This window comes from Vombatus ursinus, unplaced genomic scaffold (genome assembly GCF_900497805.2).
Source record: "Vombatus ursinus unplaced genomic scaffold, bare-nosed wombat genome assembly UNPS02004746.1, whole genome shotgun sequence".
In the NCBI taxonomy this organism is placed as follows: domain Eukaryota; kingdom Metazoa; phylum Chordata; class Mammalia; order Diprotodontia; family Vombatidae; genus Vombatus; species Vombatus ursinus.
In genome coordinates, this window is record NW_020944524.1 from 665,112 (window position 1) to 686,804 (window position 21,693).

General features: G+C 35.7%; 1 protein-coding gene across 1 annotated transcript; it reads right to left on the reverse strand.

Annotated features, from left to right (window-relative positions):
• Positions 1–544: 544 nt before the first annotated feature.
• On the reverse strand, positions 545–20,257 carry PTGER2 (prostaglandin E receptor 2). Its single transcript, XM_027841598.1, has 2 exons — positions 19,406–20,257; positions 545–736 (listed from the first exon to the last, which is right to left on the reverse strand). The coding sequence occupies exons 1-2, from the start codon at positions 20,252–20,254 to the stop codon at positions 545–547; spliced, it is 1,041 nt and encodes a 346-aa protein (XP_027697399.1). The 5' UTR covers positions 20,255–20,257.
• Positions 20,258–21,693: the final 1,436 nt, after the last annotated feature.

The following is a 21,693-nucleotide window of genomic DNA, read 5'->3' on the forward strand; positions in this document are numbered from 1 at the left end:
GTGCAATAAAATGCTTTATCTGACTTCATATCATTTTATCACTATAACCACAAAGTAGTCAATTAACATTGAATGACCAAAGCAATTTAGAAGTTTAAACAATTTATAAGACAGCATGTATTCTTAGTTCAAAGGAAAAGAAATATAAAGGTAACTGAATATAGTTACCAAGAATGCATCAAGATTCTCAAATGTTACTGCTTATTTTTTCCCTAAAGTCCACACAGTTTACTCACTCTAGAAAGCTTTTCTGAATCTTTTTAGACAAATTTCATGCATCCTCTCATTGGTGTATTTGTAGTCTAGTCCATTCAAAATTATTTTTGTTTATTACAGTAGCATCAATTTCTTTTCCTTTCCTTTCTTCTCCTCTTTTTTCTCTTTTCCTTTAAATTTTCTTTCTCTTTCTTTCCTCTCCTTCCTTTCTCCTTTCTTTTTCCTTCCCCCTTTATTTTCTTTCCACCCTCTCATTTCTCCAAGGAACCATTTCAAAGCTGATTTCCAGATGCTGTGTGATATTTATAGACATTATGGACAAAATTTACTATGTTGGTGGAGCATCATGTGCTTTCAATGAAATCTGACAGTATAGTATTGAACGCATCAGTCTCAGAACAGGAGGCCTGAGAATAACAAAGGTCCAAGGATTAATTATTGAGTTAATTGATAAAAATCTAAGTACTTGTAGTTCCCATTTTTTCTCCCTGGAGGAAGGCTCAGTCAAGTATGCGTAAATCTGTAAGAAGTAAAGGGAAAACAAAAAGATGTTAATTTTCAACTAAAATTTGTTACTTCATTAATATTTTCAGTAGAAGTGCTTAGAACATATTTTGTTATTCATTCGGATATGCTGCCAAAAAGACCTACTACCTAGCTGTTAGAAGAGAGAAATGTCTCTTTTCTCCCTCTTGTCCTTAACTTATCAAACTGTATTATCATTTTGAGTCTTCCCTCATGTGTTGGTGGAGGGATATCCATTCATACCATCAGTAGTGTTCCAGATAATATTATCAGAGACAAACTAAATCCAGGTCTTTCTGCTATTCTATGTCTTGGAATGTGGCAATGGGAGCAAAAATAAATCTTGGCCAGTCTAGGTGTCTTTATTTCACCAGACAATTGAGAAATAATAAAAGAGGAATGCAAATAAATCTTCCCCATTCTTTTTGCTTTTCTTCTCATTTTCCAACTTTCTCACCTTTGTTTTTTCTCCCCCCAAAAGGGCATCCACAACTAATGGCAATAAAACAAAAGATCAAACCTTGAAAATAATATAATGAAAAAAGAAATTTATTTCAGGTTTTTCTCAATTCATAGATTCATAAAATTTAGAACTGATAGGGAATTTAGAAATCCTCTCATCCAATCCCTCTTTTACAAATGAAAAAATTAAAGTCCAGAGAGGTGAGGTGACTTTATCTTGAGTTCATTCATGAATAACAAGATCTTGACTCAAACCCAGGAACAAATACAAGTGCTTTTGGAATCAGCACATCATGGTGACTGGGGGTCATATTTTACGCAAAAACAGTGGAATAGCATGTACACAAGTAATCTGAGTTGTAAGTAGTGTTTTTTATTCTTGTCTAATCTTTTTATTAGACTCTTTGAAAACAGGATAGTGTTGTTACATGTTTTTTAAATTGACTATATATATATATATTATTGACCATACTATATTATATATATATAAATTGACTATATATATATGTATGTGTATGTGTGTGTGTGTGTGTGTGTGTATATATATATATATATATATGTATACATAATTCTCTTTTTTCATTATGGTTTCAGCTTGCCAAAGAGAAAAGAAGAGGTTTTCATTTTGTTGAGTTTTTTCCCATGGTATGAAATGAGTAAACTAATCCCAATCCCAATAAAAGTTATCATTTATTATGCAATTAACCAATTATAACATCTTAGGAGTCTGCAAGTTTACACACCTCCAAAAACCGAGCAATTTGTTTTAGACTAATATCCAGACTTGATCTGATTTCTGTAATGTTTATAGACTGGCACTGTTTTTAGTCCATGAAATACCAGACAATAAAACAGTATACATTTAAAAAAAATTAAAGCATTGCTGCATGACCTATTGATGTGAGAAAATGAATATAAATAACACTTACTTTTATTTAATTGAGAACAAAGTCAGGAAGAAACATGCATTTTTCCTTTTGGCTAAATTATTTTGGATGGTGAGTATTTAAAGTGTTTATTCAAAATGCTTAATCAAAGTATCAATAGAGTCAATTGTCTTGAGATTATGATGTGGTATAATAAATAGATTTACACTTGAAATCAGGAATCCCATCTCTGACACATTTCCTGTGTGACCTTTAACAAGTCACCTAACCATTCTGGACCTCAGTTTCCTCATCTGTAAAATAAGAATGTTGGACTTGATGCCCTCAGAGGAGAGGCAAGAAAGTTTAAGCATGTAGGAATGAGAGAAGAAAAGCTATCTGCATCATGTAGGAATGAGAGAAGAAAAGTTTTTTGCATTAACAGTGTGAACAGAGGGTTTGAGAGTAAAAGGTTTGGAAACTTTTGGAGAATTGTTGGAGAAAAAAAATATCTCTCTCTCTCTCTCTCTACATTCTATCTCTGGCCAAGTTTTAAATGTGGAGGGAAAGACAAGAAAGAAAAGGGGAATCTTTTCCCCTCAGATCTGAGGATTTGAATTCAGGTTTAATGGCTATTAAACCCAAGGCTAAGAGTTTGAATGGCTGTCTTTATCCCTCCCACCAAAGTGTCTGGTATAGGGGCAATGTGTTTAACATTATTTGGGGAAAGGGTGGGAGAGTGCTTTTCTCTGGATTTGCAAGTCTTATGTCCCTTCAGAGTTCAAAGCTGTCGCAGACTTGGTGAGTGTAATTTGGGTGGGGGGACGGTGTTTTGAGGTAAGCCTCCCTTGGATATTGGTTCTGGGTGACTTCAAGAGGTTTCAAAAATGTGAGGAAGTTTGACTCTGCTTTGGGTAGAAGAATTGAAAATGAAAATTTTGCAGCTCATTGTGATTGGAAACTGTTACATAAACTGGGCTGTTCAATTACTTATTGGAACTCTGGAGGCTTTCTGCCTAAGAGGAGAAAATTAATTAAGCCCAATTAACATTGATTCAAATTGCTGAAGCCTGAGATTCTCAGGAGGGTGACTCTAAAAAGGACTGGGGACTTTTTCTTTGCTTCCTTAAGGAAGTAGGAAAGAAAAAGGGAGATAACTATTTAGAGACATGTATTGTTTTTAAGAGAATACATAAATTTGTGGAGAATATTTCCTTTTAAAGGGCCAAGAGCATTGGATTTAAAAAAAAATGTTTTTAAATGTTTATATAAATTAGGATCTGATTGGATTTAAGTTTACTGTTCTATAAAGAAAATAAAAATAATGGTTATTATGGGGAAAAAAGAATGATGATTGTATGATTATGCTTATGGCATATGTTAAAAGTGGCACTATTTTGATAATTTCTATATGTGATAATATGGAAATGCAATTGATGTTCAACTGAAATTGGGAAAATGTATGGATCTGAAATTTGTTAGCTGGGTGACATCAAGCAAGTTACCTCAGTTTATCTCTCATGATTGGAAGGTGTCTAACACAATACCTGGCAGAGGGCAGACACTAAAAATGTTAACTACTATTGTTATTAGTTCCTTAATTAGATGTGACAATGCCAATAGTGAAGAGATGCCTGATTTTCTATGTAAGGAAATTTGGAAATGCATTCAACAGAATTGGAGTCACCTGATTGGTAATGTGTTTGTTTGCTTTTTAACAATTTGGATGTTATTAAAGTGTGAACTGAAAGAAACTAAAGGACAGTGGAAAAAGTGTGTAAAACAAGTTATATTACTTTGTCAGCCCTGCTAACCTCATCTTATAATGTTTGATAACTGCCATTTAGAAAATCAGGTATTTCCACCTTTACTTGCAATTAGGAAAAAGAAAAGGGCTTATAGCTAAAACAATTTGACTATCACTTATGAAAGTTATAAGATTGTTAACTAAGTTATTTGAAGTTACTATTTTAATATTAAAACCTAGAATTGTTAATTGATTACTGTGTGTGAAAAGGAGGGGATTGGGTAAAAGCCTTATCTAGATTTGCTCTGCCCATTCAAAACAGTCCTCCTTGGGATGTGGGGGTTGGCAGGCAGGGGCACCAAGATCAGCTCCTCCCTGGGGTACAAGGCAATTCCTCTTATTTTGTAAACTTGCTAAAGTCCCTGGAAACCATCTGTGTGGGCAAGGTCATCTGCCCTAAGAAAAGAACTTGTTTGGGTTATGCAGTTACTAAACAATAAACTTGGCTTGCTGAGAAGTTGATGGACATCCCCTCAATTTCTAATTCTTTGCTACCACTAAAAGAATTGCTACAAATATTTTTGTATGTATAGGTCCTTTTCCTTTTTGTTTTTTAACTCTTTGGGATACAAACCTAGTAGTGGTATTGCTCAGTCAAAGGGTATGCATGGTTTTATAGCCCTTTGGGCATAGTTCCAAATTGCTCTCCAGAATGGTTGAATCAGTATACAACTTCAGCAGTGTATTAGTATCCCAATTTTCCCACATCCCCTCCAACATTTGTCATTTTCCTTTTCTGTCATGTTAGCCAATCTGATAGGTGTAAAGTGGTAGCTCAGAGTTGTTTTAATTTGCATTTCGCTAATCCATAGAGATTTAGAGCATTTTTCCTATGACTAGATAGCTTTGATGACTTCATCTGAAAACTGCCTGTTCATATAATCATTTATCAGTTGAGGAATGGCTCTTGTTTCTATAAATTTGACTTACTTCACTATGTATTTGAGAAATGAGGCCTTTGTCAGAGAAATTACTGTAATTTTTTTACACATATGATTACCACTTCCCTTCATTCTATTTCCTCCCTATTTATTCTACTTTCTCTCTCTTTTCACCCTATTTGCAAACATGTTTTGTTTCTAACTTATACCTTCCCCAATCTGCTTTCCTTTCTATCAGCCCTCCCCACCTTCTCTTATCTCCTTCTCCTCCTACTTTCCTATATGGTAAGATAGATTTCTACAACCAAACAAGTGTGTATGCTATTCCCTCTTTGAACCAATTTCAGAGTAAGGTTCATTTGCTTCCCTCCATCCCCCATCTTCCTCTCTACTGTAAAATTTCTTTTGGACCTTTTTTATGTCAGATAATTTACCCCATCTTCTTTTTCACTCCTTAATTTTATTTTTTAGATAATAATCACTTCATATCCAGCTTACCCCTGTGCTTTCTGTCTATGTATACTCCTAACTGCCCTAATAATGGAAGTTTTTCAGTTACAAGCATCATTTTATCATGTAAGAATGTAAACAGTTTAACCTTATTGAATCTCTAATGATTTCTCTTTCCTGTTTACCTTTTTATGTTTCTCTTGAGTCTTGTTATTTGTTTGAAAGTCAATTTTTTTATTCAGCTCTGGTCTTTTCATTAGGAATGCTTGAAAGTTCTCAAATGATTTCTAGTGATTGGCTTTTACACCAGGACAAGTTTAAAATTTGAGAAGGAAAGATGTTAAGTGAAATCTCTTATGTCCGTGAGTCATGGTAAATCTTCATAGAAAATTAACTGTATCTGACTTTAAGTTGTGATTAATGAAACTTGCTGTTTGAGGTAAAAGGCTCTTGGGACTATAACTAATTTTGTTTTGAGTTTGAATTTGGGTATAGTTGTCTACATTAAATTAGTGTCTGAAAGAAATACCACAAGCTACTCAGAGGGAATGTGATCCTGTACTGTTAACAGGTAGAGGTCTGCATTTGGGAAAAAGCCATGAGGACAATCTTAGTCTCAACCTAGGATGGGATCCTCCTGGCTCAGTTTCCCCATTATGTTCCTTTGAGAAGGAATGTTTCCCATCTGACTATTCCTGAGTCTGGCTATGACATGGAATTGATACTGCATAATTGGAGAACTGTGACTCTTAACTGAATTCAAACAGAGCTAAGGATGTTCTATCTTGCCATATTTGGCATGTCACATGTCCCTGCCTTTTCCTTTTATGGTAGATTTCTCTGATCAGAGCAAGTGGTCAGTAAAAGACATGAGCAAAATGGACCATCCCCCATGGACCATCCACCAACTGGCAAATGATACAGCTTATAGTCTCCAGGACATTCAGCAACCTCTGGATTCCCTGGCAAATGTGGTCCTGGATAATCGGATAGCTTTGGATTATCTACTTATTTAGTGGAGGTGTTTGTGCCCTGGCCAACACCTCCTGCTCTATGTATATTAAGAAATCACAATACGTGGAGCTCAATAGGACTAGAGAATAGGACTCTATGCATATTAACAAATCTCAATAGGTGGAGCTCAATAGGACTAGGTCACCTGGATGTAAGACATCCATGAAAACCCTAGTATATTCATTTTACTTCTTTTTGACCTTGTCTGCTTAATCTCCTTGCCAGATTTGTCTTCTCTAGGATTAGTGCCTTCCACTTCCAGATGACTGCTCAGGCTGCGTGCCAACCTCTGTCTGAGACCACAACGCATCATCCCTTGGACATGGCATCAGCCAAGTTCCAGACACTGGCTAAAGCACCAATCCCTTGAATGGAGGGGACCCCACAAGACTGGGACAGCTCTACACCCATTTACCCACAGATTGGACGGGAATTGTTACATCGGGCTTGTCCGACCAAAGTTTTTTGTTTTTGTCAGGGCAGATGGAAGGTTTCTTAGGCATAAAGTTTGGACAGAAGTAGGAGTATTGATACCTCCCTGACCAGTACAGGTGATGATTTGTTAGCAGAAAAGGGAGGTGTCTGTGGGAAATTAATCCTTTAAATTAGTACATGTCCCTGTCCAGATATGGAATTCTCCCTTTAACACTTCTTGGGTCTCCTGGTTTAGTGGGTCCTGGTGGAAACAAGCCCTCTGGTTCCTCCTAATAGCTGTTAGTGGAATTATCCTACTCTCGGTGTGTCTCCCCTGTATGATGCAACTGATGACGAGAATAGACAAGACTCCCTGTACCTCTTGGTTAAGATAGAAGGGAAAGGAGAAATCAAGCTGATGGTTCTGAAGAGTCAGGGTTGGGTGCCAGTCCGAGACCACCCTGATGGTGATTCTCAGGAAGATTTAGTGGAGTAAGTGTTCCAACAATGGTGTGAGGAGGCTTCAAATTGTAAGAAATGAGAAGGGGGAATTGTAAGAGATGATCTCTCAGAAGTGAAGCCTCCTCAAAGGGTTAATAGTTCTTGTTAGTAGTTCTCACAAAGGGCAGCAATTAGGAGATCACTGGTCATTTGGAGAGAGATAAGGTCAGAAGCCAGATAGTAGGAGATTAAGAAGAGAGTGGGAGGAGAGAAATTGGAGGCATCTGTTGTAGATGGCCTTGTAATTGTAATGTTGAAACACACTCTCTTCTGACCTTGTCAAAACCCCCCACTCAGACCCTGTTTTTTAAGCACCTAGGCTTCCCGCCTTTTCTTGTCTCCCAGCAAACTTGTGTAACTCTGTTGCTGGGGAAGATTTCTGTGAATAGATTGTGCCCCCTGAAGCCCAGCCAAGGGAATAAGGTGAAGGGGGTTAGGGAGGAGGAACTCGAGTTAGGGTATAAATAAGCCTTGCTTTCTGTACTCGTACTCCCTAGGTGCCCTTTGTCATGAGAAAGCAATAAACTCCTTTCTGCTTTCAAGGTATCTAAGTCTTTGTTTAGTGGTCTCTGTCCCACATAATCTTGTAACTAATTAATCAATGCTGTACTGTTTTGTTTCTTTAGCACACTATCTTTTAAAATACAGATCTCTGATTTCACTAGTATAGGGAATTTCCTGAAAGGAAAGTTTCTATACCAATGCAGATTAGCAGCTATTCTGCAGTTTTTAGTATTAGAAAGGTGACCAGAACACTGAGAGATTAAATGGCAGAATCAGTAGATATCAGAAGCAAAACTTGAACACAAATCTTCCTGACTTTAAGGCTGTGGGGTCCTGATTGGGGAAAAAACCATAATACATGGTAAGAAGTGAAAAGTCATTAACTTGAACTCTGTGAAAGGTGGAAGCTTTTACAGAAACATTAACTTGCACTCTGTGAAAAGTGGAAGGTGGTGACCTGTTAAAAAATCATAACTTAGATACTGAATCATAACTAAGACACTGAGTCATAACTTACATACTATGAACAATGAAAGTCATAACACAAATACCATGACCTGTACATGACCAGGCAATAACAATAACATATGCACATTGACCCATACACGATCAATACACAAATTTATGTTTGGTCATTTTACTTAATTAATGCCCAAGCTCAGAAATGAGCTCATTATTAAACAGAAACCTAAAATATCCATCAATCAGTAGCAAAGTACTCTATGACTCCTCCTCCCTTTGTCTGATTTCTATAGTTACCATGGGGATTTTTGGGGGTCTTTGTGGGGATCCATTGAATTGTCTGGCAGATGGCCCAGATTGTCCCTGTTTATAAGTATTTATAATGGTTGATTAAAATCCTATAATCAATCTGGAGCCTCTTGGCCTCTTCCTTTTATATCAGACTCACCCCACAGTTACGGGGGAGGTACAGGTTCCCCAGCCAGGGGAATTCCAGACCTTACAATTGGTGTAGTTTGCAGGATACCAAATGAATGCCAAAGTAGTATGGGAAAGGCAGTGGGGGGGGGGGGCGGAGAATTCCTGGATGGCCTCCATATGGGGGTGGGGTGACCCTGCATATGTGGACCACCATATGAGTATGGGGAAGCCCTAAAAATGCCAAAAGGATTAGAGTCCCTACTAGTGGGAATATGTTCCATCAGGTAGGGAAAAGGAGGGAGACAATTAGTAGCAGATGAGAGACAGCCTACAGCATGGAAAAAAAGCCATTATCAAGTTCCTAGACTTAGAGGCTGAGAATAGGAATTTGCTGGAGGAATTCCAGTTAGAAGGAAACAAGTGGAAAGCCACTGTTCTCATAACCGGGGAGTTAGTCAACAAGGTAAAGAAGAAGTAGAAACACATAGAAATGTTGGCCTGCCAGTTAGCCAGGTTGAAGGAAGTTAAGCATGTAGACAGGAGAGGAATAATTAATACAATTGTGAGAGTCTTTTTCTCCTTCTCTCCCTCCATCCCTGGATGACTGCAGCAGTCTGGGTGGGTAAACAGAAGAGAGAGAGAGAAATTGAAAATATACTCAGGGAATTGAAGATTATTTGAGTAGGATCAGAATTTGAAAGAAACAAGACATATGCTGGCAAATTTTTCTGTGTCTTGTTAATTAAACTCCTGAAAGTTAAAAAAAAAGTATTATTTCTCTTCTTCTATGTTCCTGAGCTGTGGCCAGGTTCTGGGGTGTAAAAGGACAGACAAGAAAAAAGGGGGGAAGCAGGGAATCTTTTCACATCATCTCTATATAGATTTATTGAGAGAATAAGATCATTTCACTGATTATAGAGAGACAGGTTTAGGGGCTGTGGTAGTGAAAGTTTCAAGGTGAAGAGAGGAAAGAAAAAAGAATAAGGCATGCACTTTAGAATAGAACTGGCACTTAACACTTTCCTGGCTCACAAAAAGAGAAAACGTTTGTGTAAATCAGGAAACACACAAAAGGTAATTGGGTTTGATTGGAACACTTAATTAGAATTTAGGGGTCCTTACAAACTACAGTTAAGTACTGGTCAATTTTAAAATAACTTTTCAAAATTGATATATGTGTTAAAATTGGAAACTGTATATTATATGAGACTTTTTCATTTTATGAAACAGAGAGTTATGAGTAAATTGATAAGCTATGGGTTCCTTCTGAGATTGTGGAACCTAGATTTGAACTAAATTAAAACATTCTCTTGTGTATTAATTGGGGTAGATTAAATCTTAATATCAGATTGCCACTTTTACAATCTTTGGTAGTGGATTGGTTGGAAATAGTGGACCCCATAATATGAAGTGTTTGGAATAAATAGCATTTGTGTAAAATGTAACAACAGATTATTAAAATCATAACCACAAATTCTATGTAATACCATTTGGAACACAGATCCACATGTAATTGAATTCATTCTGGTCACATTTTAAGTGAAATGTGTCACTCATAATTTGATACTTAAGATGAAATTTATCATATTATTAGACATTAAGACAAACTGAGAAAATGCATGGATCTGAAATGTGTTAGCTGAGTGACCTTAAAAAGTTGTTATTAGTTGCTTAATTAGATGTGATCAGTACATAATGCCAATGGTGATGAGATGCCTGATTTTTCTATATAAGGTAATTTTTAAATGTATTCAACAGGATTGAAGTCACCTGATTGGCAATGGGTTTGTTTCAAGTTTCAAATACATAATAATGTTTCAAAGTGACAAACTTTTGTATCAGTTATGTCAAGCAACTTTTCATAACTTGGATGTTATTAGAGTATGAGCTGAGAGAAACTAAAAGACAGTACAAAAATTGTATAAAACCAGTTATGTTATTTTTTTCAGCCCTGTTAACCCTGTCTTATAATGTTTTGTAACTGCCATTTAAAAAACTAGGTATTTCCACATTTGCCTGTAGTTAAGAAGAAGTAACAGCTAGAACAATTTCCTTATCAATTTTGAAGATTGTAAGATCATTAACTAAGTTATTTGGGATTATTGTCATAATGTTAAAATCTAAAATTGGTAATTGAAAAGGAGGGAATGAGGCGAAAGCCTTATCCAGATTGGTTCTGTCCATTCAATCTATTCTACCTTGGGGAGGGGAGTCAAAGAGCACAGCCCACAGCAGGTCTAAGGGTAAATGAGGTGGATACCCACAACTCCTCTCTCTTAGGAAGCCAGCCAAGGTTGCCTCTGACGTAGGGCTATTGGGGGTGACAAGAGTCCCCATATGCTAGTTACCATATACTGCAGTCCTAAAAAAAATAAATCATATCTGCCCTGGCAGATACTGGTGCAGAATGCAGGATGTTTTATGGGAAAGACATTCTGGCAAGTGGGTAGCCATAGAAGGATACAGGGGAAAATCAGTTAGGGTACTGAGGAAAATTAGTCAGAGAAAAGTAAACTAAATTAAGACTGAAAATAGGGGACTTGCCACCCACAGAATATGTGATTCACATGAGTCCTGAGGAAGAATATATCATGGGGGATGGGCTGGTAGGGGCATCAGGATCAACCCCTTCTCTGGAGTCCCTGTTAATTCCTTTTATTTTGTAAATTTGCCAGGTCCCTAGAAACCATCTGTGTGGGTAAAGTCATCAGCCCTGGGAAAAGAGCTTGTATGGATTATGGAGTTCCTAAATAATGAACTTGGCTTGCTGAATATTTGCAAGTTTATATGTAATACAGAAATGATTTCTAATGATTGGTCTTTGCACCTTTACACCAGGACTATTTTAAACTTGAGAAGAAAAGAAAAACAAGTGAAAGATGTTAAGTGAAATCTCTAATATGTGTGAGTCCTGGTAAACCTTTATTACTTATTGCAGCTCCATTAGGGTAAAAAAAATGATTGTATCTGGCCCTAAACTGCGATTAGTGAAATTTGCCATTTTAAGTAAAAATTCTTGGGACTGTAACTGATTTTGTTTTCAGTTTTGAATTCAGGTATAGTTGTCTGATGGATCATTAAGTCAGTAATCCACCATTCAAGAGAAATTCCACAAGCTACCCAGAGGGCATGTGATCCTGAATTGTCACAGGTGGAGGTTTGCATCTGGGAAAAAGTGAAGTGAATAACCTTGGAATTAGCCTAAGATTCTACTGACTCAGTTTCCCCATTGTGTTCCTTTTGAACAGGAATGTTTCCCACCTGGCTATTCTTGAGGTGGAATTATTACTGCATGGTTGGTTGTTAAACTGTGACTCCTACCCAAAATCAAACAGAGCTAAGGATGCTTCATCTTGTCATATATGTGCTCTTAGGCTTAAGCCTGAAGGACCAGTTTGATGCTATTACAATCATATTCCTACTTCTTCCTTTTATAATAAATTTCTATAATCAGAGCAAGAGGCCAGTAGAAGACATGAGCACAATGCAAGTATGTGAGATCTTGCTGTTTTCAATCTGAAGATGTGGTAATTCCATATCCCAAACAACTAAGTATATTAGTACTCTGGCTTATCATCAGTTGCTAATGTTTACATATTCATGTGAAAGATTAAGGACCAGAAATAGCTCATTCTTTCACAATGCTATGGGAATAATTGGACAAAGGTAAAATGTGAATCAAAAATATGAGTCTATTAACTTGTGGGGTGGAAATCAGAAATATGTTCAGTTTGGTTTGGGAAGAGAATTTCAGTACAATCAGTTTTCTTAGAGGGATGAAATATTATGTGTCACATTAATGGAAAAGTCAATTTCATTCAAGTTTATTATTAATGTGGAAATAACACCTGCTTGTACTACGTGTCCTGTGGTACAAATATGTTTTATTGTAAACAACTTAGTGATGTGCACTGTTTTGGAATTAATTACTTAAGTATCCTCCCGTGTTTTTCATTATAATTGGAGTAATGTCAGTAAATTCATTTGTGCGACTATTGAATCCACAGGTGGAAAGCTTCTACTTGCAAGAGTGTTGTTACTTATGTTTTCATATATAGGTCTGAATCCTCAATAGCATCTGATCCTCCTAAAGGAATTGGAATCAGAGTGGAAAATTTCAAGAAAGCAATAAGATCAGACAATCCTGTGTGTCAAATGTTAATTATTATAATGGGACATGTAAAAACCTAAATTTTCTGAAGCTTCAAGCAAACTCTGGGTTCCTATTTTGATGTTTCCCTTTATAGCTCTATTATTAAGATCAGAACTGTAAGGTATGAGCCAGTTTTCACAATATGAACTAGTTATCGGAGAAGGAACGTTTGAAAGGCTGTGTGCTAACTTGTATTGAGAATCTGTTTTGTAAAAGATTTACACCTGAGGAGTCTCTACAAGTAACCTGGAACCAGAAAAACAGTTCTACTGAAGAGTTGCCCCTGAGGATAACATATTTTGGAGACTGGCCCAAGAAATATTGTTCCAGAGACCAGACAACTACATGGAACATCTGAATTCCAAGGAGAGGAGTCTGTAAGGTTGTGCCCTCAGACAAAATTCAGAAAATAACAGTAAGGAGGATCTGACACCTAGGGCAACTTTACCCTCGACTCAGGATAAAAACTTGGTAATAATAATAAGTTGCTAAAATAAAATAAAACAAATTAAAAATAAAAATGATTAAGCAAAGGAAAAAGAACTCAACCATAAATAACTATGAAGATCTGGGTTTTTATTCAGAGGAAGATAGTGAAGTAAAAAAAAAGCCACTCCTACCCCAAAGAGTAACATCAAGTGGTCACAAGTCTGAAAAAAACTTTTGGAAGGACTTAAAAAGAAATTTGAAAATCAAATAAGTGATCAAGTAAAAATTAGGAAAAAAATTAAAGCAATCCAAGAAACTTATGAAAAGAAATTAACCATTTGGAAAAAGAGATACAAAATCTTAATGAAGAAAAAAACTCCTTGAAAACTAGAATTGGGCAAGAAAAATTGAATGATGTTATAAGACTCCAAAAAATAATAAAACTAGAGAAACTAGAAGAGAAGCTGAAACATCTCATTAGAAAAACAGCTGATCTGAAGAACAGATCAAAGAGAGACAATATAAGAATTATCAGACTACCTGAAAATTATGATTAAAAAAATCTGGATACAATATTACAAGAAATTATTAGGGAAAATTGCCCTGAAGTTCTAGAACAAGAAGGTAAAGTAGAAAAAGAAAAAAATCTACCATTCACCATGTGAAAGAGATCCTAGGAAGAAAACTTACAAGAATTTCATAGCTAAGTTTTGAAATTCCCAGGTTAAGGAGAAAATATTCAAGCAAGAAGAAAAAAATTAAATACTACAGAAAGAGTTAGGATTTCACAAGACCTAGCAGTTTCTACACTAAAAGACCATAGGTATTAGAATATTATATTTCAAAGAACAAAAGGACTGGGATTGCATCCAAGAGTAACTCACTCAGCAAAGTTGAGTGCAATCTTAAATGAAAAAAAAAAGGAGGGGGGATATTTGATGAACTAAAAGACTTTCAGGTATTTATGATAAAAAGACTCAGTGGAAAATTCTATATAAAAGATCCAGAAGAAATATAAGGAAAACATTAAAGACTAATTATAAAGCACTGATTAAGGTCAAATTGTTTACTTATATATGAAAATGTTATCAGTGTTCTTAAAACTGTCATAGTTTGAAAGAAAGTTTGGTGCTGAGTTGTGTATGATGGGAGTAATTCTAAAAAAACAAAATTGGGTAGGAAAAGGTAAAAAGGAGCAATTATCTCATAAAATAGGGTGTGAAAGGAAGAACTAATACAAAGGAAGACAATAGGGGTGGAAGGCTGGTAATGTTGGGACCTTACCCTAATTTGGGTTGAAGAGGAAACAATATCTGGAGAATACATCTGGAGGGGTTTAGAAACCTTAACTTCTAGAGAGGTGAGAAAACCAAGAGTCAAGGAAGGGGAAGGACTTTAAGAAGGGTGTATTGATTAAGATTAGGAGGATGGGGGCGAAGATAAAGGAGGGACTTTTAGAGGAATAGGTAAAATAAGGAATAAGAGGGTAAGAGGAGAAGATAAGGTAACCAGGATAGGGTAAAAAGAGAGGCTGACAAAGACAATAATGAGTAAAAATAAGATGGAGGAAAATTCACAAATAGCAACTGCAACTTTGAATGTGAATGGGATGAACTCACCTATAAAATGGAAACAGGAGAATGGATTAAAAATCAGAATCCAATAAAACATTGTTTATAAGAAACACACTTAAGAATGAGAGATACATAGAGAGTTATAATGGAAGGTTGGGGTAGAATTTATTATGCTTCAGCTGATGAAAAAAGGCAGGGGTACAATTAAGATCTCAGACAAATTTATGGCTAAAATAGATTTAATTAAAACATAAACATGGTAACTACATTTTGATAAAAAGTACCACAGACAATGAAGCAATATCAATACTGAACCTATATGAACCAAATACTATAGCATCTACATTTTTTAAATAAAAGTTAGATGAATTACAAGTAGAGATAAATAGTAGTACTATAATGGTAGGGGACTTTAGATTTCCCCTCCAAGAACTAGATAAATCTAACCAAAAAATAACTAAGAAAGAAGTTAAGGAAGTGAATAGAATTTTGGATAAACTTGATATGATAGATATCTGGAGAGAATTCAATGGAAAATTTTATAGTTAAAATCAGAAAAAAAGAAATATTAAAAGTATCCTTTTCAAATCACAATGCAATAAAATTATATTTAATAGGGGACCAAGGAAAAATAGATTAAGAATCAATTGGGGATTAAACAACCTAATCTTAAAGAAAGAGTGATTTAAAGAAAAAACTATAGAACAATCTATAATTTTATTAAAAGAATGACAAAAATGAGACAACATAGCAAAACCTATAGGTTATAGCAAAAGCAGTGATCAGAGGAAAATTTATATCTTTAAATGCTTACATCAAAAAAATAGAGAAAGAATAGAACAATGAATTGGGTATACAATTAAAAAAAACTAGAAAAAAACAATTAAAAATCCCTAATTGAACATTAAATGTGCATCTTTTTGCAGATGACATGATGATATTCTTGGAAAATCCCAAAGATTCAACTCAAAAGTTAGTTGAAACAATAATTTTAGCAAAGTAGCAGGACATAAAGTAAATCCACATAAATCATCAGCATCCCTATATTTCACAAATAAAACTCTATAAGAAGAGATACTAAAAGACATTACATTTAAAATAACTCTAGACAGTATAAAAAAACTAGGAGTATGAACACCAAAACAAACAAAATCATAAAAAAAAACTTTATATACAAATAAAATCAGATCTAAATAATTGGAGAGATGTTAATTGTTTGTGGCTAGGCAGGGTCAATATAATAAAAATTATAATTTTACTCAAACTAATTTATACATTCAATGCTATCCCAATTAAATTATCAAAAAGTTATTTTGCTGAAGTAGAAAAAAATAACAGTGGAAGAAAATAATTTTTAAAATGTAAAGGAAGGAGATTAAGCAGCACTACATCTTAAACTATATTATAAGGCAGGAATTATCAAAACTATCTGGTAATAGCTAAGAAATTTAAATATAGAGCAATGGAATAGAGCAGACATACAATTTACAGCAACAAATAAACCTAATAACTTTGTATTTGACAAGTGTAAAGATTTAAGATTTGGGGATAAGTATTCATTATTTGGTAAAAATTGTTGGGAAAACTGGAATACGGTATGGCAGAAAGTAGGCATAGACCAATATCTTACACTCTTTACTAAAAAAGTCAAAATTGATACATGACCTAAATATAAAGAGTTTTTAAAAGAAAATTAGAAGAACATGGAACATATTTCTTGCAGATAGGTGAACAATTTATGAGTAAACAAGAGAAGGTCTCATATCTCAAATATATAAAGACTTGTCAAACCTTTAAGAATACATGTCATTCCTCATTCATAAATGGTCAGAGGAAATGAACAGTCAGTTTTCCAATGAAGAAATCAAAACAATTTATAATTATATAAAACATGCTCTAAATCTTTATTGATTAGAGAAATACAAATTAAAACAACCTTAAGATATCATTTTACACCTAACAGATTGGCTAAAATGACTAAAGGGGAAAGCAAAAAATGTTGGAGGGGATGTGGAAAAATTGGGAAACTAATTGGTGGAATTGTGAATTAATTCAAACATTTTGGAGAGCAATTTGGAATTATGCCCAAGGAGTTATTAAACTACCTATATTCAGCAATACTACTTTTAGGTGTATTTCCAAAGATGACTAGGGGAAAAGAAAAAGAAACGATGTGTTCTAAAATGTTCATCACAGCTCTCTTTGTGGTGGCAAAGAACTGGAAATTGCAGGGAATGGCTGAACAAGTTGTGGTATATGACTGTGATATAATATTACTAATATAATAATAAAAACAATGAGCTCAATGATTTTAGAAAAATATGAAAAAAACTTGCCTAAAATAATGAAGAACAAAATGATCAGAATCAAGAGAACATTGTTTACAATAACAGTAATATTGTTTTAAGAACAACTTTGAATGAATAAGTTATTATGACGACTATAAATACCCAAATTAACTATTAAAGATATATGAGGAAAGACACTATCTGCATTCAGAGAAAGAATTGGTAAATCAAAGTATATATAGAATAATTATACATATATACATACATACATATATTTATATACATATAGATATACACCTTTTTGTGTCAAATGGTTGTCATCTCTGGGGGTAGGAGAAGAAAAAAAGGAATTTAAATCATAATTTTGTTGTATGTTTAAAAGGAATAGCAAGTAGTACATAGTAGATTTGCAGTTTCATGTGCAATCATATTTTTTATTGTACTATATTATGGAAATACTTGTTTTATTCCATAAATTAAAAATGATATATGTTTTTTAAAAACACTGTTCTTTTTCCCCAAGGTAGAGAATTAGTTGTCAGGCAGCCTTAACAAGTTTTTTTTTCATTCAGGATTATACTCAACTTTGTTGGGTAAATTATTCTAATCCCAGTTCCTTTATTCTTTGGAATATAATATTCCAAGAACTATTGTCTTTTAGTGTAGAAGCTGCTAGGTCTTGTGAAATCCTGACTCTCTTTCTGCAGTATTTAAATTGTATTTTCCTTGTTGCTTGCAATGTTGTCTCCTTAACCTGGGAATTTTGAAACTTAGCTATGAAATTCCTGTATTTATTCCTAGGATCTCTTTCACATGGTGAATGGTAGATTTTTTTCTATTTCTACTTGACCTTCTTGTTCTAAAATTGAAGAGCAATTTTCCTTAATAATTCCTTATAATATTGTATCCAGATTCTTTTTTTTTGTTAGCTGTCAGGTTGTCCAATAATTTTTATATTCTCTTTCCTTGATCTGTTTTCCAGATCAGTTATTTTTCTAATGAGATGTTTCAGATTCTCTTCTAGTTTTTCTAGTTTTATTTCTTAGTGAAAAAAATTGGGACACTAGCTCATTATTGGTGGAATTGTAAAATGCTTTTTTTTGGAGAGCAATCTGGAATGATGTCCAAGGAGTTATTAAACAATTATTTGACCCAGCAATACTAAATCTATTTCCAAAGATGATTAGGGAAAAGGAAAAAAACCTGTATGTTCTAAAATTATCATAGCAACTCTCTTTGTGGTGGCAAAGAACTAGAAATTGCAAGGATGCCTATTAATTGGGGAATGGCTAAACAAGTTGTGGTATATGACTGAATGGAATTAGTATGTGCTGTAAGTATATATATATATTATATATATGTATTATGTGCTATAAGAAATGATGAGCTCTATGAGTTTAGAAAAACATGGAAGACTTGCATGAAATAATGAAGAACAAAATGAGGGGAACCAAGAGAACACTGTATACAGTAACAGCAATATTGTTTTAAGAACAACTTTGAGCAAATAAGTTAATTTGTCTATTATAAATACTTAAATTAAGGATGAAGAAAAATGCTATCTGCATCCAGAGAAAGAACTTATAAATAGAAATATGTATGGAATAATTTTACACACACATGCACATATATACATATACACATATACATATATGTATATGCATCTATTTGTTTTTAATGGCATCCATCTCTGGGGCAAGGGAGAAGAGGGAAGAGAAAAAAACAATTTACATGAAAATTTTGTTGTATATTTGAAAAGAATAGCAAGTTGTGCATAGCAGATTTGTAGTTTATTGTACAATCATTTTTCTTATTGCATTATGTTATGGAAATGCTTATTTTATTCCATAACTTAAAAAGAAAATTAAAAAAATAATAATAACAGTATAAATCAATCACTTGCATTTTTGTGTCTTCAAAACTTGGATCTTTCAAATATGGGAAAGAAGAAAATAATTTATTTGAGAAAATTTGTACTTTCTCATTTGAGTAATTAAGTTGATTGATAGATTGTTAACTCTAAAAAAGGATTTATTGCTGAAAGGGACCTTAGGAGTTAAACTAATGGCAAAAGTCACCTGGCTTACTTGACCATCCAAAATCATCCAGCTAGTTGACATCAGAGCTGAGATCTGAGACTATAATGAATCTGTAGTCCAATCATTCTCAATGTTTGTTACCAAACCCCTAGAGAATCTACACTATTACCTCCTTTCTCATTGAACACAGCTGAAGCCTTACTGTCCTGAAGTGGCTAGAGGAAGAGGGTCAGAAAGGGAGTACTGTGAAAGTGACAGGTAGGAGAGAGAAATAGGATACAGGAGTTACAGGAAAATTAGGAAATCTTTTTTGCAAGCTTAAAAAAAAACTTTAGGTGCATGGGGGAAGTGTTATGAGGTTGTGGAAAAGCGGACAGCAGTATTTAAGTGGGTGACATACCGTAAAGGGTAATGAGCAGATCACAAACGTGATGGTCGTAATAGCCAGAAGGATGAGGTGGTCTATCTCCTCCGACATGGACATTCTTCCCCTTTTTTTGAGGCTCCCTGGATTACCCTTGCCTCTGTCCAGGGAGGGCACCCTACCGCTGCTCTTTCTTCGGTGATGCATGCGGGCCAGGTTAAGGATGACACTGACGTTACAGAGTAACACTGCAACAATGAGAAGCAGCAATATCGTGGCATATATCTGCAAATAAGAGGACTTCTCTTGCTGGATGAAACGCCAAGTTCCAGGACAGTACTGCACATACTGCCTGTTGTCCAGCAATGGGAAGGAGCAAAAGAGCAGAGAAAAGACATAGATGCCTGGCAGGACCACCAGCCCAAGACGCCAGGTGATGTAGCGCTCGTAGAAGTAGGGATGGCCGATGGAGAGGCAGCGCTCTAGAGCCATAGCAAAGAGCATCAGCATCGTGGCCAGGCTGAAGAAGGTCATGGCGAAGGCAAAGTAGGTGCACATTCGGCCACCGGACGCCAGTGCTACCAGAGTCTGATTCCGTGAGTATGATGCCAACACAACTGGACTGATGAGGCAGGTCCCGAGGAAATCCGTGAACACCAACTCGGTCACTAGCAAGTGGAATAGGGAAATGGGGGTCCTACAGAAGCAGCTAACGGAACCCTGGTCCCTCCGAGAGCCACTCCACCAGCGGTGTAACAGCAGTGCCAGTGCTAAGAGGTTGCCCAACACTCCCGCAGAGAACATTACAGCGCTTATGGCTGGACTTTCGTCAGGCGGCAGCCACAGTCGCATGTTGCAGTCCCAGGAGTTAGAGATATTGTTCATGATTGGTAACTCCCAGTTTCACTTCGGAGGGGAAAGGGGTGAGAGGAATAGGAAGAGAAGGAGGAAGAGGAGGATGAGAAGGAAAGAGTCAAAGGGGGCCGGGGGAGGAGAAGTAAGGAAAGCAGAGACCATAGAAGGAACTAGGACAAGGGACACCTTCGTGTCCTCCAGACGCCCCAGGGCGCTCAGTTTTCTGGTTTAGAAAGTAAGTCGTTTGCACTCCCCAGACTCCCCGGAACTGCAAAGTCACTCATTAACTGCTCAAGAGTGTATTGCAGCATTGCAACCTCAGCATCCGGAGGAATGTCTTAAGCACTCTCCTTCTCTGAGCTAAGAGGCCAGCGACCACCAGCAGACGTGGGCGGGTCAGAAGGGGGAAATGCTGGGAGCCAAGCTAAAAGTGAGTGGGAGAGAGTATAGTTTTGGCCTGAGGATCTGTGGATGTCACACTTCTTTCCTGGGAGCCTCTTCTGGGCTTCGTAATGAAATGTGTACTGAGAAAAAGAAAGAAGAAAGAAAGAAAGAAAGAAAGAAAGAAAGAAAGAAAGAAAGAAAGAAGAGAAAATCAAAAAAGAAGAGAAAAGAAAAAAAGAAGAGAAAGAAAGAAGAGAAAGAGGGAGGAAGGAAGGGAATCACTGCCATAGGAAAAGGCTTGTCTAGAAGCTACATGTCTCCTAAGACTGAAAAACAGGAGAGCTCCCTAGGGGATTATAAGCTACACTGGAGTCTCCTTGAAAAGCTTCATAGCCACAGGAACTGACATGTCCACATACAGACTTCGACAAAGAAGGGATAAAAGATGACCAGACAGGACAAGAGAAAGAAGTCGAGAAATAATCTAGATTCTAGAGAAAACTTTTTTAAAATGGCTTCATTAGAATCTCCTGTCAGGGCCAGCTTCAGATACAGATTATTTATAGGAGATAGTTGAAAGAATAATTTAGGAGGAGCCAGTCCTGAATGATTTACAAAGAGAAAAGCATGAAAGAAAAGTGAGGAAAAGAACAATTGGATACAACTAAACTAATTCAGAAGTGCTTGTTGAGACTTCAAATTTGCTTTTAGAACTAGAGTTTCACTTCTTTCCATGTCAAGACCCCACCCTGTAAATCATACTAAAGTAACTTGGTTGCTTAAAGGCTGCTTTTTAAACAGCTTTTTTAAATTAAAACAAAAAAAGAGTGAGAGAGAGAGAATAGCTGGGAATGACTGGAAAATTGACCAATCAGTTCATAACAATTCCTAGGGCATTTTGCATGTGACTGAGAAGGAAAGAAGACACCAAATTGGTGGAGAGATTACTGAACTTGACAAGGTGCTTCGTACATGTATACATCTGTGCCAGGAGTCAGTGCCAGAGCTTTTAAGAGCGAGAAAGATTTTGGAAACTGCAGACTTGTAGGGCAAACTAGTTCTTCAACATGTCCCTGATTTCCAGA